The sequence below is a fragment of the Zophobas morio genome, unplaced genomic scaffold (genome assembly GCF_036711695.1).
Source record: "Zophobas morio isolate AGI-343-1 ecotype UQ-CSIRO unplaced genomic scaffold, CSIRO_AGI_Zmor_V1 ptg000005l, whole genome shotgun sequence".
Classification (NCBI taxonomy): domain Eukaryota; kingdom Metazoa; phylum Arthropoda; class Insecta; order Coleoptera; family Tenebrionidae; genus Zophobas; species Zophobas morio.
In genome coordinates, this window is record NW_026972110.1 from 3,050,651 (window position 1) to 3,073,016 (window position 22,366).

Sequence of the window (22,366 nt, forward strand, 5' to 3'; positions counted from 1 at the left end):
GTAATATGATGTAAATAAAGATTTGTTTTCTTTACTTTTACATACCTACGTATCTACAAAATTTGACAACAATCTAAACGCCCTACAGACAGACAGACGGATAGAAACAAGAGATGTACTTTTTTCGTACTCTAGAGGTCATGAAACGTCGATAAAACATTCGTGGAACTGTTACATTGTATCAAAAATTCTAGAGTGGGTAAAATTTTGTGGCGTATTGATATGAAAACGACACAGGAATAATCCCAGTATATTCCATTAACTTTGTGGAGGAAGTTGAAATTATTTTTAAAGAGCATTTATAGAAAAATGTTAATTTGAAGGGGACTTCGAAAATAATTCAGAATGAGTTGCTTAATTCCATACTTGCTGTTTGTCAAGAAAAAATTAAATCTGAAATCACGTATAGGTTTTCAATTTGACGAAACGACTGATAAATTCAGAAACACGCAAATAGTGCTATTTTTAGATAGTATGTTCTTAGTGGTTTATTATGTGAACGATTGTTTGGTTTTATTAATTCCTCTGGGATTGTTGCTATAAACTTAAGCAATGAAATGTTTAAAGTTCTCGGATGGTTGGATATTTCGAAAAAGGCATACCCTCTCCGTTAATGGAGAGAAAACGAAACTAATCCTGTTTACTAGGAAAAGGAAAATTGGCACACTACAGATGCCAAAAATATTTAACACAACGCTTCAACTTTCGGACGAAGTCAAATACCTGGGAGTTGTATTGGACTGGCGACTGAATTGGAAGAAGTATGTAGATGATAAAGTGGAAAAAGCACGCTCGGCTCTTTGGCAATGTCGTAGGGTGGTGGGAAGGTCGTGGGGTTTAAATCCCAAGATCGCCCTCTGGATCTACACGGCAATAGTCAGACCGATGCTGTGCTATGTAGCTTTAGTTTGGTGGCCCAGCGCCAGACAAAAAACAACAGCCCGGCAACTTGAACACGTTCAGAGAATGGCGTGTCTCAGTGTTACAGGAGCAATGAGGACCACTCCCACAGCGGCTCTGGAGACTCTTCTTTGCTTAGCACTTCTTAACCTTTACATAGAGGAAGCGGCAATGACGACGTCTCTAAGAAGTAAGACTTCACTCTCTGGGAGTATGGAACAAGCAAGGCCGCACAACGAAGCACACTCGGATCTTAACGGAGGCGTTCAACAGAATACCCTTGTTAAGGATGGGTTGTGACCGAATGGGCACAAAATTAATATATGAGAAGACATATAGAATATCAATGAATGATAATTCAGAAGGACGAGCCGACATAGATATCTATGTCGATGGTGCCAAAACAGATAGTGGTTCAGGAGCCGGCATCTACTCCGAACAACTGAACGCACCAATCAGTGTACCTCTCGGCACCCACACGTCTGTCTTACAAACAGAACTGATGGGAATAATGCTGGGAGCTAGAATCATTGCTGAACGTGAAATCGGCAACAAATCAATACGCATACTTACTGACAGCAAATCTGCACTACTAGCCCTGGACAGCTGTATGATTCGATCCGGGCTGGTTTGGGAGTGCAGACAAACGCTAAAGTATGTAACGCAGAGGAATAGTGTGGAACTTTGTTGGATCAAAGGACACAGTGGCAACGAAGGAAACGAGAGGGCAGATGAGATGGCGAAGCGAGCCGCGCGCATGCCCTTCTGGGGACCCGAACCCGCAATCACGCCTTCGGTCGCCCTCTCGAACGAACTCGTAAAGCAATATACCCAGAGACGCCATGAGCAGATATGGGTGAAGTTGAGCAGCTGTCGGCATAGTAGAGCTTGTATGGCGACACCAGACCGTAAGTTGACGAAATTTTATCTCTCACTTTCAAGGGACAAACTGCGTAAACTGGTAGGATTCCTTACAGGACATTACCAGTTTAACAAACATCTACATACGATAGGGGTGGTAACAGACCCAATCTGTCGTGGATGCAATGAAGAAGAGGAAATAGCTGAGCACATTCTTCGTGAGTGTCCAGCCCTAGCCTCCTACAGGGAATCTATACTAGGGGACATCTGTCCTAGTATGGCAAATATCAGGGAGTTTCCACCCTCTGCATTACTCAAGTACATTCAAGCAGTTGGGTGGCTTGACGAGTAGAGGAGGGGGAAAACACCCTGATATGGACTTGGGGAAGGTACAATGGACTCAAAGGCGAGGTCTAAGTGCCGGCTGGCTACGGTCAGCTCCCATAAATTAAGAATCCAGAATCCAGAATCTACAAAATTTTACAACAATTTAAACGCCCTACAGACAAACAGACGGATAGAAACAAGAGATGTACTTTTTTCGTACTCTAGAGGTCATGAAATGTCGAGAAAACATTCGTGGAACAGTTACACTGTATCAAAAATTCTAGAGTGGGTAAAATTTTGTGGCGTATTGGTATGAAAACGACACAGGAAAAATCCCAGCATATTCCATGAACTTTGTGGCGGAAGTTGAAATTATTTTTAAAGAGCATTTATAGAAAAATGTTAATTTGAAAGGGACTTTGAAAATAATTCAGAATGAGTTGCTTAATTCCATACTTGCTGTTGGTCAAGAAAAAATTAAATCTGAAGTCACGTACAGGTTTTCAATTTGACGAAACGACTGATAAATTCAGAAAAACGCATATTTTTAGATAGTATGTTCTTAATGGTTTATATTATGTGAACGATTGTTTGGTTTCATTAATTCCTCTGGGATTGTTGCTATAAACTTAAGCAATGAAATGTTTAAAGTTCTCGGATGGTTGGATATTTCGAAAAACCCATAAAAAATAGTAGGTCAAACCTACGACGGTGCGTCAGTGATGAGCAACGCACGGCGGAAAAGCTACATTTGCCAGTGACCGCAAAACAATCAGCTGTGCTTGGCATTTGACAGCATAGCTTCAGCTATTTCCATTCCGACTTCAGTATATACTTACTTGTTTTCTTGACAAAGTCGATTTGTTGTGTTGATAAGATTCGATTTTTGGGTAATTATTATGTATAGTGGACCAAAAGCTATAAGGTTATATGGCCATCATAAAATCATCCCATTGTGTCGAAGTTAAGTTGTTTACAATAGAAAAGGTTTTAGGGTCGTAAATAACGTGTCCACTGCAGCTCGACCGGCTGTTGTGGTTTCGTTCAGGGACGGCTTTCACTAAATATGAAAATCCACCACTCCACTATTTCTTTACTACCTGCAGCCGCTGAGGGTTCCGAAATAACCACTCGCTTTGAAAGCCGGCCCTGTTAAATGTAAGCAAGAAATGTTTAGAAGACGATTTATTGCCAACCGGTAAGCTTAGTGCGAACCACACAAAGGGGGTATTTATTTGCGGTCAACTACTTTTATGATGGTCATATAACCTTATACCTTTTGGACAAGTATATGTAAATTGAAACGGAGCCAGTGGATCTTTGTGTGACTGGCCGATCGCTTCTATACTGTTCGACACCACGCGGATACACTGAGACGTATTTATCTACGTGACTGCCTAGAGTATACATTTCGCCACACAGTGACTGATGAGTAAAAAATATAGAAGAGTTCAAGCGTTCATTGTTATGCCCACCAGTAAAATTTTGTTATTCAAAAAGGTACTCAAAGTTGGTTACTGTAAAGTCGATGTCACATATACATATGTAAACAATTTATAAATTCCATCATCTTCCGCTAAGTAGGTATTGTAGACGTAGAAAGATCATTTTCATCTTCAAAGACACTTTAAATGCCAAACGATATCATATCATAAATGAAAATAAAAAGGTAACGAAGTTGACGCATCGTCCTCGTCACATCAAATATATAATAATTAAACGCTTGCCATCGAGCGTATAATCTATGTATGTATATGTTGCATGCTGACCTTATTAATCAACGCCCACCTGAAGTAGTAAGAAATGGGGGGGGGGGGGGGGTAATTTTTCCGATTTCGACCTAAATCGTCCGGTCACTATTAACAATATGCGATAATTATAATCTAAGAGTCAACAACCGATTTACTTCGTATATTTATTATTTCATTTTGTTTTGGCATTGCATTTTTTCAAAAGTGGCCATAGGGATTCCCATGTTAAATTGTATGTATACACCATGTTAACTCATGTTTGAGTAAAGATTCAGAGTTAAAATTTTTACTGAATTTTTATCATCTTTTGATGGTTTAAAGCTTATGCTTTAAATTAGTCTATATGTATTTCTTAAAAAAGAATAAATTATTACGGTATTTTTGTTGCCAGTTTTGTAGGCAGCCATGTGTAAAATAAACAGACATTTACCTGACGTTTATAAAATTTGATTACTCATTCGATTACTGGTTTTTAATGACCGAAGTTCGTCAACTTGCAAATTGATCAGTGATGGATACATTAAAGGCTTATCGACAACAAAGAAAATGCGCAAAATTTTGTTGCACATCGTCCCATACACGGCAAGAGCATAATTTAAAAATTTTATGGCAGATTTATATACACAGGTTTTTTCAATTGTGGACATCAAAAACGCAATTTCAGTGAAATAAGTTTTTATTTTCTTCATATAAGTTTGAATTCCATAATTTTGTTTCTTTTCTAAAAACTGCAGTAGGTAAAGGTATTTAATGATTAAATTAAAATCATAGATTAAAATTTTTCAATCAAAATAGGAGTTGGAATTGGCCCCTTAGTCATAAAATCTCCAAAATTATGTTCTCTACAGAAAATTCATCGTAGATTTTTATCAAATTTGGAACTATTCCATGAAGATCTTCTTTTGATGACGTTAGCATAGTTTTAGGTTAAATAACACTAAATGTTAAGAGAATATCATCAATTGCCCTACATCGATAGTCAAGGAGGTATAGTCACCTCACCACTTTAAGAAACTTTGGCTAAAATTATAAATCAATATCTGGTTGACCGAGTTTCACTCGGCTCGTTTGGTAGTATTAGATCAGATTAGGACAGATAAATATGCGTATAGTATGCATTTTGAAGTACACGCGCTACTTAAAAATACACATTAAAAAAGAAATTCCATAAGCAGTCTTTGTTTTAAACACTGATAAGTGACATGTAGAGATTAAAGAACAGAAAACTGGAATTATTGTTTGACATCTCATTTGTTACCCAAGTTTTCTCTCTGTCGTTTTTTTTTCCTAGTTCTCTCTCTCGACTCTAGAAAAAGGTCACAACCACATTCTTACTGCCAAAAGAGTTTCGCCTCTGGTGTGGTTAACATACTGAGTTACCGTGCTCTTTTGTGTTATTCCTAATTTCTCAATCTCAACCCTGCTCCCGAAGATGCCATTTACGAAAGTGTGCGAAACGTTGAGCCCAAAAACTCAAATAACACGGTCCCATCCCCGAAAACGATCACATGTTGACACTGACCGTGGAACCTCTGAAATGAATGCTTGACAAAATAATCTCAATTCAACACACTTTCGTGTGCCTTTTATCCGCTCACTGTTTAGTTTTTGGTAAATTTTCTCACCTCAGGAGGTGAATTTCAACGTCCTCTATACAGTGGAGTATGTTTCGGTACGTACAATTGAAGATAAAAAGGTACGTCAAACGTACTGTCAGACTGTCACCCAAACTTCTCATATAAAACAATCTCGTGTTCGTGTAGTGTCATCTGATGTTGCCTAGCAACAAATATAATTCACTGCCTGAAAATTGCTGAAAATGCATGAAGCTGTAATTTTCAGAAGTTAAAACTATGATCAATCGATTTCTTGACCCAAAAAATCCCTAACCTGTAAATTTCATCGAAATCGTTAGAGCCGTTTTCGAGAAACCCATTACATATATAGTGAACCAAGAGCTATAAGGTTATATGGCCATCATAAAAGTAGTTGACCGCAAATAAATACCCCCTTTGTGTGGTTCGCACTAAGCTTACCGGTTGGCAATAAATCATCTTCTAAACATTTCTTGCTCATATTTAACAGGGCCGGCTTTCAAAGCGAGTGGTTATTTCGGAACCCTCAGCGGCTGCAGGTAGTAAAGAAATAGTGGAGTGGTGGATTTTCATACTTAGTGAAAGCCGCCCCTGAACGAAACCACAAGAGCCGGTCGAGCTGCAGTGGACACGTTATTTACGACCCTAAAACCTTTTCTATTGTAAAGTACTTAACTTCTACACAATGGGATGATTTTATGATGGCCATATAACCTTATAACTCTTGGTTCACTATATATATACAAACTTTGCTCGTTTAATAATATACAAACTTTGCTCGTTTAATAGTATTAGATTAGATAACGACAAAGAAATCTGTCGAATTTAAGTACTTTACCACAGTAAGTAGCTTAGGCTAGATACCTCTCTCTGATAACGTTAATGCACCCCATCCTTTTTTACCTGCTTTATTTGTACAATAATATTTATATACATATTATTCCTCAAATGAGTACGATCCCACTGCAGAGCGTCTTTAATTAAATTAAATTAAATTTGATAGTAATAATTGTGTTCATGAATTATCAAAGATATTATTATATTTATAAAAGGATGGGGTGCATTAACGTCGTTATCAGAGGGAGGTATACTTACTGTGGTAAAATAGGTACTTAAATCCGACGGGTTTCTTTGTTGTTATGATTTATAACTTTAGTCAAAGTTATATATCAAGTGGTGAGGCGACTATAGCTGTTTATTTATTGATACGTATGTTTTTGCAGAGTGATTCTTCTGCAAATATTCTCTGGCTGTGCGAATGAGTTGTCGTTGTCATCCGTTGGTGCTTGGTACCTGGGGTGGATCGCCCCCACCGTCCCCCTTTTACGCCGTCACTGCTTTCAGTTAAAACACACTACACCGAAATCGATTCATCTGTTTGGGAGCGACGGTGCCACAGACAAAAAAACCACATTGAAATCGGTTCATCCATCTTTTTCAGTCAAGGGTTAATAAATTCCTATCACTTTTATTCTTGCTTTAATTGTTTCTTTTTTTTTTAATAGTACGTACACTTACCTTGTTAGCATAACTTCCAACGTTAGGGACCCAATTTCACAACCCTCACATTAAATTCTAGTTGGAAATGCTTTTCACAAAAATAATCATTAATGGTCTGTCCTTCTGGGAATTTTTATTGCCATTCGCAAACATTTTTACAGTTTGGTGCCACAACCTTCGTACCCGTAATAACTAGAGAGCGGATTTCTGTCGGGCTAGACAAGGCCAAACTCGGTACGGCTCGTACGGGATGGGAATTTATTGCAGTTACCGGCTGCACTTCGTTTATTTGAGATTAGAATAACACTGCTTCGTTGCACTCTGCTGTTAATTCCAGTTCTCATTTACTTAGCCGTTTGATTAATAAATCGTTATTTGTATTTATGGAATCAAGTGAGAATTAAATTCAGTGATTACCTATCACCCGGTACTGAGTCCCGGCGATGCAGCGCGTCCCCACCTATATCGTGACGTAGCCCGACAGAAATCCGCTGTCTAGTAATAACACAAGTAACTCACCACAAAAATAAAGTTTAGGTATACCTAAAAATAAAGTAAAAAATGTTTTATTAAACACAGAATCAAATACGTGATCGATTCGACTAATTTGGTGCGATGCGAGTATATGGTGACAGAACAACACTTCCTGCTAATTTTGTCTTTTTGGCACCACCGAATCAACAATTCCGCTCCACCCCCGCGTTTAGTTGGAGCGCATTGTTGCTATACCTACTCGTATTAAGTATGTATCGTATCGTGGTTATGAGTTAGATGTAATTTCTTGTAAAGATCCATTTATCAGGGTTTTGATTAAATGCATAGTTAGTTAAGCCGGAATTCCACTGAGGCAACATGTAGCATGCGGCATTGACGCATGCTACACACAATCTTTCCATAGAAGGAACACACAGCGACATTAATAGAAATTTTATGCCACATTGTCGCACGCCTACAACAGGCAACACTAGGCAACAAGTATCAAGCAACATGTCCGGCTTTAGTTAAGTTTTAGATTACCATTAAAATGACTATAAACGTCGAGTACCTGGTCACAAGTATATCTAATGTCTATCTACAAATACGATGGTACGTTAAGCCGGAATTCCACTGAGGCAACACTGAACAACATGTTGCTTGATACTTGTTGGCTAGTGTTGCCTGTTGTAGGCGTGCGACAATGTGGCACACAATTTCAATTAATGTAGTTGTGTGTTCCTTCTATGGAAAGATTGTGTGCAGCATGTGTCAATGCCGCATAGTCGCAGGCCTACAATTGGCAACACTAGGAAAGAAGTATCCAGCAACATGTCGTTCAATGTTGCCTCAGTGGAATTGCGCCTTTAGAAATTCAATTTAGTGTTTATTGGGACTGGCAGGCTACAAAAACTACAAGGCATAACGAAAACATTTTAGTACACAAAAAAATCTTTAATAACAATAAGATGGTAATAATTAATCAGCATGTTTTAACTACTCTGTCCAATATCAAGTCAGAGTGTATCTTTGGGAATATTTTCCGTCCAAGATAGAGTAGTACTTTTGTGTGAAATTTGAAGAGCCGACTATTAAGTGATTGATTAGTAGACTTTTCTGAAAAATTAAAGCTTCGGGTCCGTACACAAGTACGAATCCAAATCTTCAAAATCTGCATCTGACAAGAGAAGTATCACCTCTAACTCCCTACCTTAATCAGTTAAGGTTTTTTTTTGCCAGAACTTGCGGGTTTTTCGTATTACCGAGTTCAGCAACCAGTTATATGATAAACATAAGCAACTGAAGTGTTGTAAAGGTTGTGTACATTAAACTTTTGTGTGTTTTTGTTGTTTGAGTCTGTGTGCAATTATAGTTTCCTCAAACCTATAAGGCGTTTATGGCTTTGACGTTTAAAGTACTTTACAGCCGACCCTTCATAAAGCTTAGTAAATGTAAACCATGCCACGTGCCAGGGACGGCCGAGACGCGACGGACCGGACTAAGAGTAATTTTGTTTTTAACGTTTCTTCCGTACCTTAATTATTTAATCATTATTCTGCATATTTGAAACAATTATTAAGACACTGAAAGCAAAAAACATAAAATCTTTAATAAGTACGATCGCAATCATAGAAAACTGGTCCACTAAGTTTTTTGATAAATCAAATAATTTTGACGATGTCACCGTCCTTTGTTTCAAATCCAGAGGGTACATTCATATTGCTGTTATATTAAAAATAATAAGTACATGACTACAGAGCGAAAAGTATGCAGCAAAATTCTAACTTTCAACATCCTGCAACCTGCATCAATTTTGTTTCAGCAATTATTTAACTGAATAAATCTTGGCCGACTTCTTCCAACCTTGGAATTTACGAAATATTCAAAGCACCGTTTATAAAGAATAGACGAAAATCCTTACCAGGATGGTTATTTGAACACTGCTGACTTGAATGGCACTAACAGGACCATGTTCTTTTATTAATATGTAAAAAATAGTGCCTTTAGTAATTTTTAGTTAGGGATGCTATTGTCAGGTACTTCAAAGGGTGGTCAAATAAGCTTAAGGTATTTAAAAGGTGCTCTATTGTGTGGGCCATAAATTACAGCTTACCGCCTCAGCTAATATTTTGGGTTGCCTAACTTACCAAAATTTGCCCAAAATGCTTTGCAGTTTTTTTACAATAACTAAAAGAAGTAACATTTTAACAGAAAACGAAGAATGGCGCCTAAAGTAGAAAAAAATTCTCTATCACCTCGATATTTTTTAAAAGCACACCGAGTTATAGTTTTCGCTAAAAATCCGCTGGGGTTTTACGCACTTTATTTTTTATTTTAAAAACTGCTACGTTTTTTAAAAAATACAAGACTCTTCCTTAAAGATTTTTATGTCATGAGCACGCACATGTATCGCCCTGCTCTTCAATTGTTAAAATAAAGGCGCAAAATGGGTTGGCGTTTTGCCTTATTTTGGCATCTTTTAATGACTGTGTGGCGGAGCCTTAAGGTAAGTAATTATAGCTGTTGAAACAAGTTAGGCAGTTTTGTAAAAAATCCAAATTCGGTTATTTATTTGTTATTCTGAAATTGCATTAATATAATACTCCTACATAATTGTACGATTCCACAACCTTCAGGTAGAACACACTACGGTCACCTCATTTGCATACTTTCTCAATTCAGTGATTATCTATCACCCGCTACTGAGTCCCGGCGATCCAGCGCGTCCCCACCTATAATCGTGACGTAGCCCGACAGAAATCCGCTGTCTAGCTCATCACCAGTGCGCGGAAATTTATCTTGCGGCTGCAATTCTCCAGTCGAAGTAAGGTGTGTTTTACGGCGAGTAGCGGGGACTCTTTGATCTGGTCCACAAGGTCGTAGCCAGTGCGTCTCTAGGAGTGTTTCCAGCAGTGGCGGCTCCTCAGAGGAGGCAGGGGAGGCTGAGCCTCCTCTGTTTTTTGGAGCTGAGCTTCCTCTAATTTTTTCGATGAAAGAATTTGTATTTTTGTAGACATTTGTTACTTTTCAGGATATTTTGTTTGATTTAATTTACTTTCATCATATATCAGGTTAAAATGTCAAACAAAAATTATATTTGCGCCCTTACAATCATAATTCAGACCACTCCGCGTTTGGCTTCAGCGGTAGAAGCTAGCCTCCGCCGAGAATGCATCTTGCTATTGAGACCGTAGACCTTGACGCATCATCATTCAGTGCTGCATTGGCTAAAACGTTGATCAGGCTGCCGCTTCAGGCCGCTAGCCTCCGGCTAGTTCATCTCTTTTCAGATCAAGTCGCACGGATAATTTTATCTCTTTCTTATTAATTCGCGCCATCGGGTGTAAATAGGAAAAACATTGAGGTGGTTTCGCGTGCTACCTATTCAGTGGTGAGTGGTGTAGTACCTACGTAAAGCCTAAGGTGTTTTTTGTATCATTTATTTGCATTTTATTTCTGATCGTTAAAAACAGTTGGTATTATCGGCATATTAATATTACTGATACTTAACGAGAATGAGCAACGAAAATAATTCAGTCTCATGTGCAGATACGTAAATTATCTATTAAAAAATTAATTTAGTAGCTTTGATTGTGATAAAAATATAACTATAAAACAAAAGGGGAGACCAACACCAACACTCCCATTAATGGTAATGACAGGTAGAAAGCAAAACAGAGCATTTCATGAAAATAATTATAATAAAACCAAATTGTTAACGGCTTCGGTTTTAAGAAACAAATTATACTGTTGGAATTGTGTATTATTCACAAGTGATAAATCTTCCGTTTGGGATAAAACAGGCTATAATAATATACAAAATTTGTTAAGAGCTATAGAAAGGCATGAAAAATCACATCTACTACTTTAGATTCCGCTTATAAGAGGGATATTGAGAACTATAACGAGAAAGTTGGTGAAAATAGGGCAATTTTGAAAAGACTAATCGATGCAATAGTTTATTTATCTATCAACGCAGGAGTGTTTTTTTCGTGGGCATGAAAAAAAAAATTAATCAGATAATGAAAGATATAAAAAGTAGTGCTTTTCAAATTTGAGCCTCCTCTGAAGAAAACTTCACGAGCCGCCACTGGTTTCCAGCTAGTAAAAAAACTACTTCTGTATTACTATATTAGTTCAAATAATAATACTCGGTGCCCTTATTAATTTTTCAACCACAGGACTACAGATTTGTGATTTTGAAATGTTATATTATGTTGATATAGTCCAAAAGCAGTGGCGTAACAATCAAAGTGCGGGCCTGTGTTCTACAACACTGTGGGGCCCCTAATGAACACCGAAATAAAAATATTTAAAAATACGAGTATAATGAGTAAAGTATGAGTAGACTGCAATTAGGGCTTACGTTTTATTAAAATCATTCTACCTGAAACATTGAACTAAAAAAACAAAATACAATAATCACTTGAATACATATAATTAAAATATATACAATTATACATATTAGAAACTAGCCGACCCGACAAACGTTGTTTTGGCATTTCTAGTGAATATTTTGGTAGTTAAATAAAAAATTAAATTAAAATAAATACATATATAATATAATTAAATTAAATTATAAATTATACATAAAAATTTATGGTACGACAATGATTATATTCAATAGCCATCTTGCAACCCTATTGCGCATCTGTGGATGAAAGCAAAGATACTCATATCGTTATTAAAAAATGGGGGTTGGTGGTAGAAAGGTGAAAATTTTGATGCCAAATCTTAAAAAAATAAAAATAAAAAATGTTGTCTAAAAAATAAAAAACAAATTTAGTGGGCCACCCTTATCACTTAGGGGTATAAAAAATAGTTTACTAGACCTACCGAATATACACAAAAAATTTCATGAAAATCGGTCAAGCCGTTTCGGAGGAGTTTGGTTACAAACACTGTGACACAAGAATTTTACATTAGATTATTTTAGAACAAATTTCATTACCATAAAAATGGTTATGGTGAGTCGACCTTAAAAGATAGACATATGCTGTCGCAGACTTTTTTTTAGAACTTTTAGAAGGGAACAATTCCATCATACATAATTTTTATGTAATTTTAACCGTTTAAGCAGCGTAAGCAACAGAAGCTGTCAAAAGAGGAATAATTTTCCCGTTTTTCCGATATTTTTCATTGCTGCTTCACTCCTATTTATCGTAGCGTAATGTTATATAGCCTCTAATCTTCCTCGACAAATGGACTATCCAACACAAAAAATTTTTTTGAATTCGAACCAGTAGTTTCTGAGATTAGCGCATTCAACCAAACAAACTCTTCAGCTTTACTCGTACTTTTGTCGAATAAAGATTGGTAATTTACTACATGGGGTGTTAGATTTGCCACAATGGGATTGCGACACTGCGACAGGTTTATTAGAAACAGATGCTGCTGCATTTTTGAACACCGGTGCCGGTCGCTAAAACCCGAATTTATTGAGTCTATGATATTGAGATGCCGCCAAAAGTCCAGCCCTTTGCAGCAAAAAATTTGTAAATAGCAATGAACGATCGATCCTGGGATTACCGCACATTTTCGAATTTTTTATTTCGGGATGTAATTAGGGCAATAATATAAAAAAATGTAATAAAAAAAAATGTTCGTGTGACCGGACCGGGCCCCTTGAAGCAGCGGGCCCGTGTTCCGGCGAACACATGGAACACCGGTAGTTACGCCACTGTCCAAAAGAAAAATATATTTGTAATCAAAGTATCGACGCGGCAGCACTGGTACGAGTGTCTGAGATATTATTCCGCCCGTTAGTCATCACCGATATATCGCACTGTGAGAGCAATACTCACGTAAGTCAAAATTTGCCGAATTCTTAAATTTATCATTAATGCATAAAAAAGTTAATGTAGTTTTAGTATATGTAAGTATAAACGGTTTTTAATAGTTGCGTAATGCTCAAATTCATCAAAATGTTTGTATTGCATTTCCGAACATTACGTGTGCACTTAATGCAAGACTGCCGTATCTCAAAACTAAGTGAAATCCACGTAAGCTATGAAGCTATGAGATTTCAGTCGATGTTGATAATCTGATACTCCTACTAATTTAGGTACAAATTGTACACAACAAATGCACAATGTCTTCTGATATAGTTAAGAATTGACCGAAAAGATGGAAATCAATTTTTCTTTGAATAGGAAAAGTAGGAAAGTTAATTAGAGCGAAACAAAAAATTTAAAATTTGTCAAAAATTCCCATGGAATTTTGTAACTTCGTATAGAAAGGAAGTATATCAGGGAATAATAGTCAATCAATTCCCGAACATCACGACAACGGCGCCATCAGACTTAAATGAAAATGATTAAACAATATTTATGAAGGTCCTTTAGCAATACGTAAAAAAAATGGTCTAAAGAGTTTAGACAGTACTCCCCTCGCTTTCGGAAACGTGACGACTTTTTTCGCATTAATTATTTTTTTGAGTCACCCAAGTGACTCAAGTTATATGCAAATTCAAATAATATGAATGGATTGATAAATTACAAGTACAGACTCATCATATTTTGTACATTCTAGATAGGATTTATTCGGCAAACTTTTGAGCTGACGTCATCAGTTTTTTGGAGAAGATAACCAAATATATTTTGACTAAAAATTTATTATGCTCTTTATAACCTTAAAACATCTGCAAGATTTCAAAACATTCGGTTCTGTAGTTCCTGATTAAATCAATAAAATACATTTACGCATTCATTAATTTTTTTGGGTCACCCTGTATATGGAAATCCAAAAAATATGTATGGAATGATAAATCACAAGAAGAGACTCATGATATTTTGTACATTTTAGATCGGATTAATTCAGCAAAATTTTGTGGTGACGTCATAAATTTTTTAGGGGGGATGAGTAATTACATTTTGATCAAAAACGTACCATGCTTATGATAACTTTAAAATATCTTCAAGATTTCAAAGCATTCGGTTTTGTAGTTCCTGAGTAAATCAATAAAATAAATTTACGCATTCATTAATTTTTTTGAGTCACCCTGTATATGCAAATCGAAAAAATTTGAATGGAATGATAAATCACAAAAAGAGACTCACCATATTTTGTACATTTTAGATAGGATTTATTAAGCAAAATTTTGTGGTGACGTCATAAATTTTTTAGGGGGGACGACCAAATGCATTTTGATCAAAAATTTACCATGCTTGTTATAATTTTAAAACATCTTCACGATTTTGAAGCATTCGGTTTTGTAGTTCCTGAGTAAATCAGTAAAATAAATTTACGTATTCATTTATTTTTTTGAGTCACCCTGTATATGCAAATTCAAAAAATATGAGTGGAGTGATCGATCACAAGTACAGACTCATCATATTTTGTATATTTTAGATAGGATTTATTCGACAAACTTTTAAGCTGACGTCATCAAGTTTTTGGAGGGGATAACCAAATATATTTTGACTAAATATTTATGATGCTCTTTATAGGCTTAAAACATCTGTAATATTTCAAAGCATTCGGGTTAGCAGATTCAAAATTAAATTGCAAAATGTTGTTTTATAATTTTGATTTTTTTTCCAAAAATCTGGACGTTTCGGGTAAAAACTCAATTCGGAGTCGTGAACTACATGTGTAGGACTATGTTATTTTGTACAATTTAAAACCCATTTACTATGTACAATTTTGAAGTGACGTCATCACATCAATGGTGGGGACGATTAGACAAATTTTGGTTAGCGTTTTACCATCTACATGATATTCCTAATGTAACTACAAAATTTCACAACAATCGGTCCAGTACTTTCGGAGATTATCTGTCTAATAAAAATCCGGGACGGCAGACAGACGGACAGACGGACGGACAGACGGACAGACGGACGGACAGACGGACAGACGGACAGACAGACGGAAATGAGGGACCTACTTCTTCGTATTCTAGGGGTCATGAAAGATCGAGAAAACGTAAAAGTAGAGAGTCGGCCGACGGACTCGATTACAATACTTCCTTTGCTTACGCTCTGGAAGTAATAAATTGATATTTCTTGACATAATAGAGCGACAGTCAGTGCCACGTTCCGGACTTTCCTTTACATAAAGATCATTGAAATTGTTAGGTGTCATTTTCCACAGTCTAGGTCGAAAACAGGTATTTAGAGAATGGCCCCCCAAAAAATGTCATTTTTCGTGGAGATTAATGGAAATAGTTACTTGTAGGTACAGAGTGCCTACGAATGATTCACACATCCTGCACTTGTTGAAAAAAAAAATCAAGAAATGATGTTCTTACCTACATTTTTTACAATCAAAATTTAAATAAATCCCAAAAAATGTTGAAAGTTGTCCCCATCTTGCCGTAAATCTAACTTAACCCTTTTACAAAGGTATTGTGATGTACGAGTCATTTATAGACATTTTGTATTATTATATGTCCAAAAATTAAAAGATTACTCCACTGGTAATATAGTACCTATGAAACCTCAACCGCCAACAAAGAAATCGTTGTTAGGAATAATTATGGTTTTCATTCAAGATATGTTTTTATTTATTTGTGTTCACAAGAAAAAGTCTCAGCACTTGTTACTTAGAGCCAATACGTAGATTCCACATCAAAAAAGCCATGCATTTTACATTACCCTGGTCTTTGAGTAAGTAAGTAGTATTTAATTCTGCTTAAATTTTTAGCAAAAACGAACAACGAAAACATGTTTGTGTTAAAAATTCGAAATACTATGTACTAAACAAAACCGAAAATAAGAATTGAGAAAAATGAAACAATATAAAAAGAAAACCAAATGTTGAACTGCAATAAAAATAAAACAATTGCTCATTAATATTCATTATCATCTAGATTATAAATTTCATCTGAATCAGACAGTGACGTCAGAGAATCATCTAAATCAGATACTGCCGATGAAATTATTATTGGTGGGAGGTCCATCTAAAGATTTCAGTTGGGCATGTTCTTGTTCCAGATATCAATTATGAGATTTTCACAATGTTTTATATTATTGCACCACGGTTGAGGAATAAAACTGCTTAGGAGTTGAAGTCATACATTTTTAACTTTGCAGATTCATAATTTTCATTTGAATTTGCTTATTACAAGTAGTTGCACAATGTGTACGTATTAGCGTGATAGGACAGCAGTCGTATTAAGCAGGTACATCTACAGGGTGATTTCGAAATATATGCAATAATTGTAACCACCATTACCGTAGTAATGTGGAAATATATAAAAAACAAATTGAAATTCGAATGAGGCAAAATCTCTATGAACCACCCCCGATGGCAAAACGTTCGAATAAAAATCAAAAGTAAAACCGATTTTTTGCTGGTTATCATTCGTTCATTCATGCGTTCATTCATCGTTAGGTCATTGTGAAAGATCATTAGTTGTAGAAACAAATGGTGGTCCTAATCATTTCATCCAACCCCACAGACAAAAATCACACGGATTGAGATCGGGTGAACGTGAAAGTCAAGGTACTGGGCCGTTTCTACCGACCCGCTGGCGCTGGTTAGGAAAATGGTTGTTTAACCATTCAGTTACTGGTCTAACAAAATGTAGTGGTGGTGGTGCTCTATCATGTATAGTGAATCAAGAGTTATAAGGTTATATGGCCATCATAAAATCATCCCATTGTGTCGAAGTTAAGTTGTTTACAATAGAAAAGGTTTTAGGGTCGTAAATAACGCGTCCACTGCAGCTCGACCGGCTCTTGTGGTTTCGTTCAGGGGCGGCTTTCACTAAATATGAAAATCCACCACTCCACTATTTCTTTATTACCTGCAGCCGCTGAGGGTTCCAAAATAACCACTCGCTTTGAAAGCCGCCCCTGTTAAATATCAGCAAGAAATGTTTAGAAGATGATTTATTGCCAACCGGTAAGCTTAGTGCGAACCACACAAAGGGGGTATTTATTTGCGGTCAACTACTTTTATGATGGCCATATAACCTTATAGCTCTTGGTTCACTATACATGCAAACTCGTTCACTTAGAGGCACAGTTTAGATTTAAAACCATGTTTGGAAATTTTAGGTGACGTTTGAAACGGCCTGCTGTATCCACTGCAAGATTTTGGTTAAAATAATAACATTTACTTCCAGCACAATCACTTCCACCTACAGCTCATCGTCCATTACAAAAGATTATTTTATTAGATGTCGCAATTTTGTGTATAAAGGAGCGAATATCTTTTTTATGTTTCTTTCTTTTAATATTTTATTTAGGTATGTAAGATTTTGTGATCTTAAATTTTCTAATCATTTTTCTTTGGATTTGACCAAGAACGTCCACGATTTCATTTTCCAAAATACATTTTAAATTCTAACATTCTCCCAGTTTTCGAACAGATCCTGGTTTACAATTCAAAGGCTCATTATTTTCTACTCTTTTAATAAACTTATAAACAGTTCTGCGGGCCATTCACATCTAAAAAAATATTTACAAAAAAAATGTTGACGTTTCAAATATCAGAAATCAATACTGCAAAAACTACAAAGCCCAAGGTACTAGATTTTAAAAATTAACTTTGTGCAAATTTTTAATGATCACACCGACAACTTCTGTTTTGGTTTGGTGATTGGCTTAATTTTATTCCCAAACTGATGCTGCACTGCTATGAACCACACGATACCTAATCTTCAAAAAATAGGTATAATACTTGAATTTGTTCATCAAGATTTTGAGAAAACGTCATGAATTTTGAAATGAGGATAAGCAGATGCATTTTGGATAGCGATTAAATTTGATAATTTTTGGATATTACCTCTCTAAAAAAATCGCTGTCATGCATTTTCGTAATCTGCGAGCTGCAAACTCCAAGTAACATGAAATTACACAAGCGGCAAACTGGCCAACGCTGTTACAAAACTTCCCGTCTATTGCTTGGGAAGTAAAAAAGAACACGAATAAGTAATAATAGAACATTCTGCATATGAATTAATGACACACTTTGTATACGCAAAAAATGCTAGTGTGTTGTGTATTTATTGTCTGTATTCTATTTTTATAGTAGAATAGACAGAGCATGTGGCTTGTGACTTCTCTTTTTCCAACTGATTATAAATAGTAAGAATGCTTGAAATTTAATGTAATAAATTTTAAGGCATCATAAAAATGCACAAACATAACTAACAATTTAATAAGCATTTTAAACTACATGTCCGTAAAATGTATGAACAGTGCAAGTGATTTTCGATTAAGAATAAAAAATGCGTTAAAACTAATTTTAAAATATGTTTCTCGTGTGTTTGGATGTTAATATGTTCATCAAAAGAAATGACGTAAGTAGATACGTTTTATCTTTGCGTTGGGATATGTTTGCTCTGTCTCCCTGTACGTACATTTTTATGATAAAAATGTGAGTAGTTAATGTGATTTCTTACTAGTAAAAAAAGTCGAAGGTTATTTCGATAGAAGTTTCCTCGCTTCTGAAGTCCCATAAAACATGTCCAGCTTTTTCGAAAAATTGTAAAATTAGATTTTGAGAATTTTATTATTTATTTTTTTTTAACATTACATACCTATCTATTATGTAATGTTAAAGTACATGTAAGCAAGCGTGCTGCGAGTATGTTTCAAATAAGTTTTTCCGTTAACAAAATTTTGTGATGACGTCATCAACATTTTTGCAAGAATACGTATATCAATTTGGGCAGGTAGAGTGTAATACTAATAATAACAATATTGTCTTCAAATTTTCGGGAAAATGGAGTGAACCGATAACTTTAAAAGCTTTACAAGATGTCAAAGCATTTGGTTGCGCAGAAATTTATTTATAAAGTGGTGTTATACAGTTTTAAGTTTTCTTTTCCACAAATCTCGATGTCTAGGGTAAAACTCAATACGGTTTCATAAATTACACGTGTAGGACTGTGTTATTTTATTTTATTTAAAATCTATTTACTATGTACAATTTTGAGGTGACGGGATGATTAGACAAAGTTTAAATTAAAATAAAATAAAATAATACACATATATATATAAAGTTTGACAACAATCGGTCGAGTAGTTTCAAAAAACAGACAGACAGACGGAAACGGGAGACTCATTTTCTCTAAAGGTCATGACCCACCGAGAAAATATAAAAGCAACCAGTCGCCCGATGATTCAATTACAATATTTGCTTAGCTCACGCTCGGAAAGTAAACATCGCAAAATCAAATTTCATAATTTTCGAAAAACTGTAACTATGCTTCTGGAGTGAGAGAAGTTCTATCTCAATAACGTTAGACCAATTTTTACTTCCCGAGCGTAAGCTAAGGAAGTATTGTAATCGAATCCATAGGGCGACCGGCTGCTTTTATATTTTTTCGATGGGTCATGGCCCACAGAAAATGAAAAAATGGATCTCTCCTTCCGTCCGTCTGTCAGTCTGTCTGTCTGTTTGTCTGTTTGTCTGTCTGCCGTCCGTGTGGATTTTTGTTAGACAGATAATTTTCGAAACTACCGAACCGGAATGTTTATTAACGGTTCGTGGTAACTAATTACAAAACAGAGATACATTATAAATTAAACAAAAAATATTTTAACTGTTGCGTCAGATATTTCTACTAAATCCAAATCTTTCTGAAAATAAGTTAATTTACGTAAGCCCCAGTGGGTGGGGGTAAAACCATACGAAGTACTGTGAAATGGAATACTTAAAAGATGATACCTACCATAACGGTTTGGAATATGTAAATAAAACATTAAAAGAACAACAGAACAATTAATAATTATAAATAAACATGGCATCAAACATACATCTGCGGATCTCCAGCAACGATAAGCTGAAATAAGTAAAGATATTTTTACAATTTATCTATGGAATAAAAAATTGGTCAAAAGTTGTTACAACAGATCTTCCCTTGTCTCTGAAGTATGTAAATATGTAGTGTTAAAGTAAATGTGAAGAAGTGTGCTACATGTAGTTTCAAATGAGTTTTACTTTACAAAATTTTATAAGGACGTCATCAACATTTTTTGCAAGGACACGTATATCAACTTGGATTGGTGCAGTATATACTAGACGCAAACATTTAGTGCGTTTATGGCTTTACACCAGTTTAACTCCCATTATACTTCAGTAGGCCGTCACAGGCGGATGTCTGAAACCTGCTTACTGATAACCTATCTGAAAAGACCTTTTTAGGTAAAACCACATGGCAGTACTAGCTCGGCCGTCCCTGACACGTGACATGGTTTACATTTTCCTGAGTTTCATGAAGGGTCGGCTGTAAAGTACTTTAAACGTCAAAGCAATAAACGCACTAAATGTTTGCGTTTTGTATAATATTAATAATAACAGTTTTGTATTTCCAAATTATTTGAGAAAATGGAGTGAGCCGTTCCTGAGTTAATCAATAAAATAAATTGACACATTTTATTTTTTTTGACACTTGTATAAACAAATCTAAAAAATATTAATGCAATGATAAATCACAAGTAAAAACTCATTCGGAAAAAATTTGAGATGACATCATCAATTTTTTGAGGGATCAGAAAATACATTTTGATTAAAAATTTACTATGCTTATAACAACTTTAAAACATCTGCAAGATTTCGAAGCATTCGGTTTTGCAGATTCAAAACTGAATTACAAAATGTTATTATATAATTTTGATTTTTTTTCAAAAATGTGGAGTTTTCGGGATAATGACGCGATTAAAAGGAGCGTGCCACCAGTCTATAGAGATCTAGAAACATCCAGGGTTGCATTGAATTTATGATTTATGGTTTTGTGGGTCCAAGCTTGATGGTTAACTTTGAAATATAGTTGTCCCAGTCTGACTTCGTTTTTATGGCACTGTAATCTCAATTACTGCAAGCATTAGGAACTCTATTGAAAATGTAAATAGCCGTGCCATAAATCATCTTAAGGGTTTACGGCTGCGTACGGCCCTGTGTAGTGTATAATACAATATATAGACAGTTGGTCTCTTGATGGTTTACTGAATTACTTGCGGCCGAGGCCTACTGTGGAAGACCTAACTTCTTCACAATAGGATGCAGTCGTAAAAACGAACCAGCATTTGGAACACTATACCAATAAAATTTTACTAGGTACTGTTCAAATGGTGGAACTTTAGGATCATGTTATTTTATACAATTTAAAACCCATTTAGGTACTATGTACAATTTTCAGGTGACATCATCACATTAGTGATGTCAAAATTACTTCAAATTTGAATTCCCGTTTGCGATGTAAGTATTGTAAGATCCCTTTAAATACATACTAATAAAATTTTACCACTTTAGTCAAAGAACCGAACCCGCAAAATTCTAAAACCATAAATTATGCAGGTACGACCGCCAGAGACCGTCTGCTTGAGACAACATAGGAAATTCTGTAGGCACGCGACATGGCTTACAAGTTTACAAGGACCCTAATGCGAAAAGCCGATTCGTACTGTAGTTTAAATTTTATTGAATTTGAAAAACCCAGCACAGCGGGGTGTCACAAATCCGCTTGTCTGAGAAGAATATTGAGAAGTGCTTCATAATATAATGTCTTACACCACGAAAACAGACACTCGAGACATTCACTACAAAGTTGATGGGAAAATTCTGAAGCGCCCAGTTTATAAAACATCAGGGGGTCACAAATGACGCGAAATTGAATTTCATAGAGCATGTCAGGCAGGTCTCAACATCAGCAGACATTTCTTTGGGCTTTGTAAGTCGTAATTTGTTTGAAATGCATTTATAAGTACTCGTCATTTAAGACACATAGCGATAACACTTGTCGCGATTGTACATGTGACAGTGAAACAGAGAAACTAAGCTACACGACATTTTCTACGAATTGCAATAACTGGATCACAATGGGATGGTCCAGATTTTCTTATTGTTTCGACTTCCGCTTATTATATAAAACATTGAATTTTATTTTAATTTTCGATGTTATAATTCACATTTCCATACTTACAACTTGTCTAAGTCTAGGGGCGACAAAAATTTCTGGGCCTCCGATAGAGAAATTTTTGCTCCCTAGTTACGGCCCTGTTTAGA

The 22,366-nt window shown here is 35.7% G+C and overlaps 1 protein-coding gene across 3 annotated transcripts in view; it reads left to right on the plus strand.

The window, feature by feature from the left end:
• LOC135121775 (uncharacterized) overlaps window positions 1-22,366 on the plus strand; it is a 66,996-nt gene that overhangs the window by 4,910 nt on the left and 39,720 nt on the right. Inside the window, exon 1 of one of the 3 annotated variants that reach the window (XM_064046074.1) lies at window positions 18,424-18,441. The exons of 1 other annotated variant lie outside the window; for it this stretch is intronic. Coding sequence is in view for 1 of the 2 variants with exons in the window: in XM_064046063.1 (XP_063902133.1) it covers window positions 18,652-18,656 (5 nt within the window). In the remaining variant the exon portion in view is untranslated. Of the gene's footprint in view, window positions 1-18,423; window positions 18,442-18,636; window positions 18,657-22,366 lie in introns of those variants that run through there. One more of the 3 variants, XM_064046063.1, reaches the window with a different exon arrangement.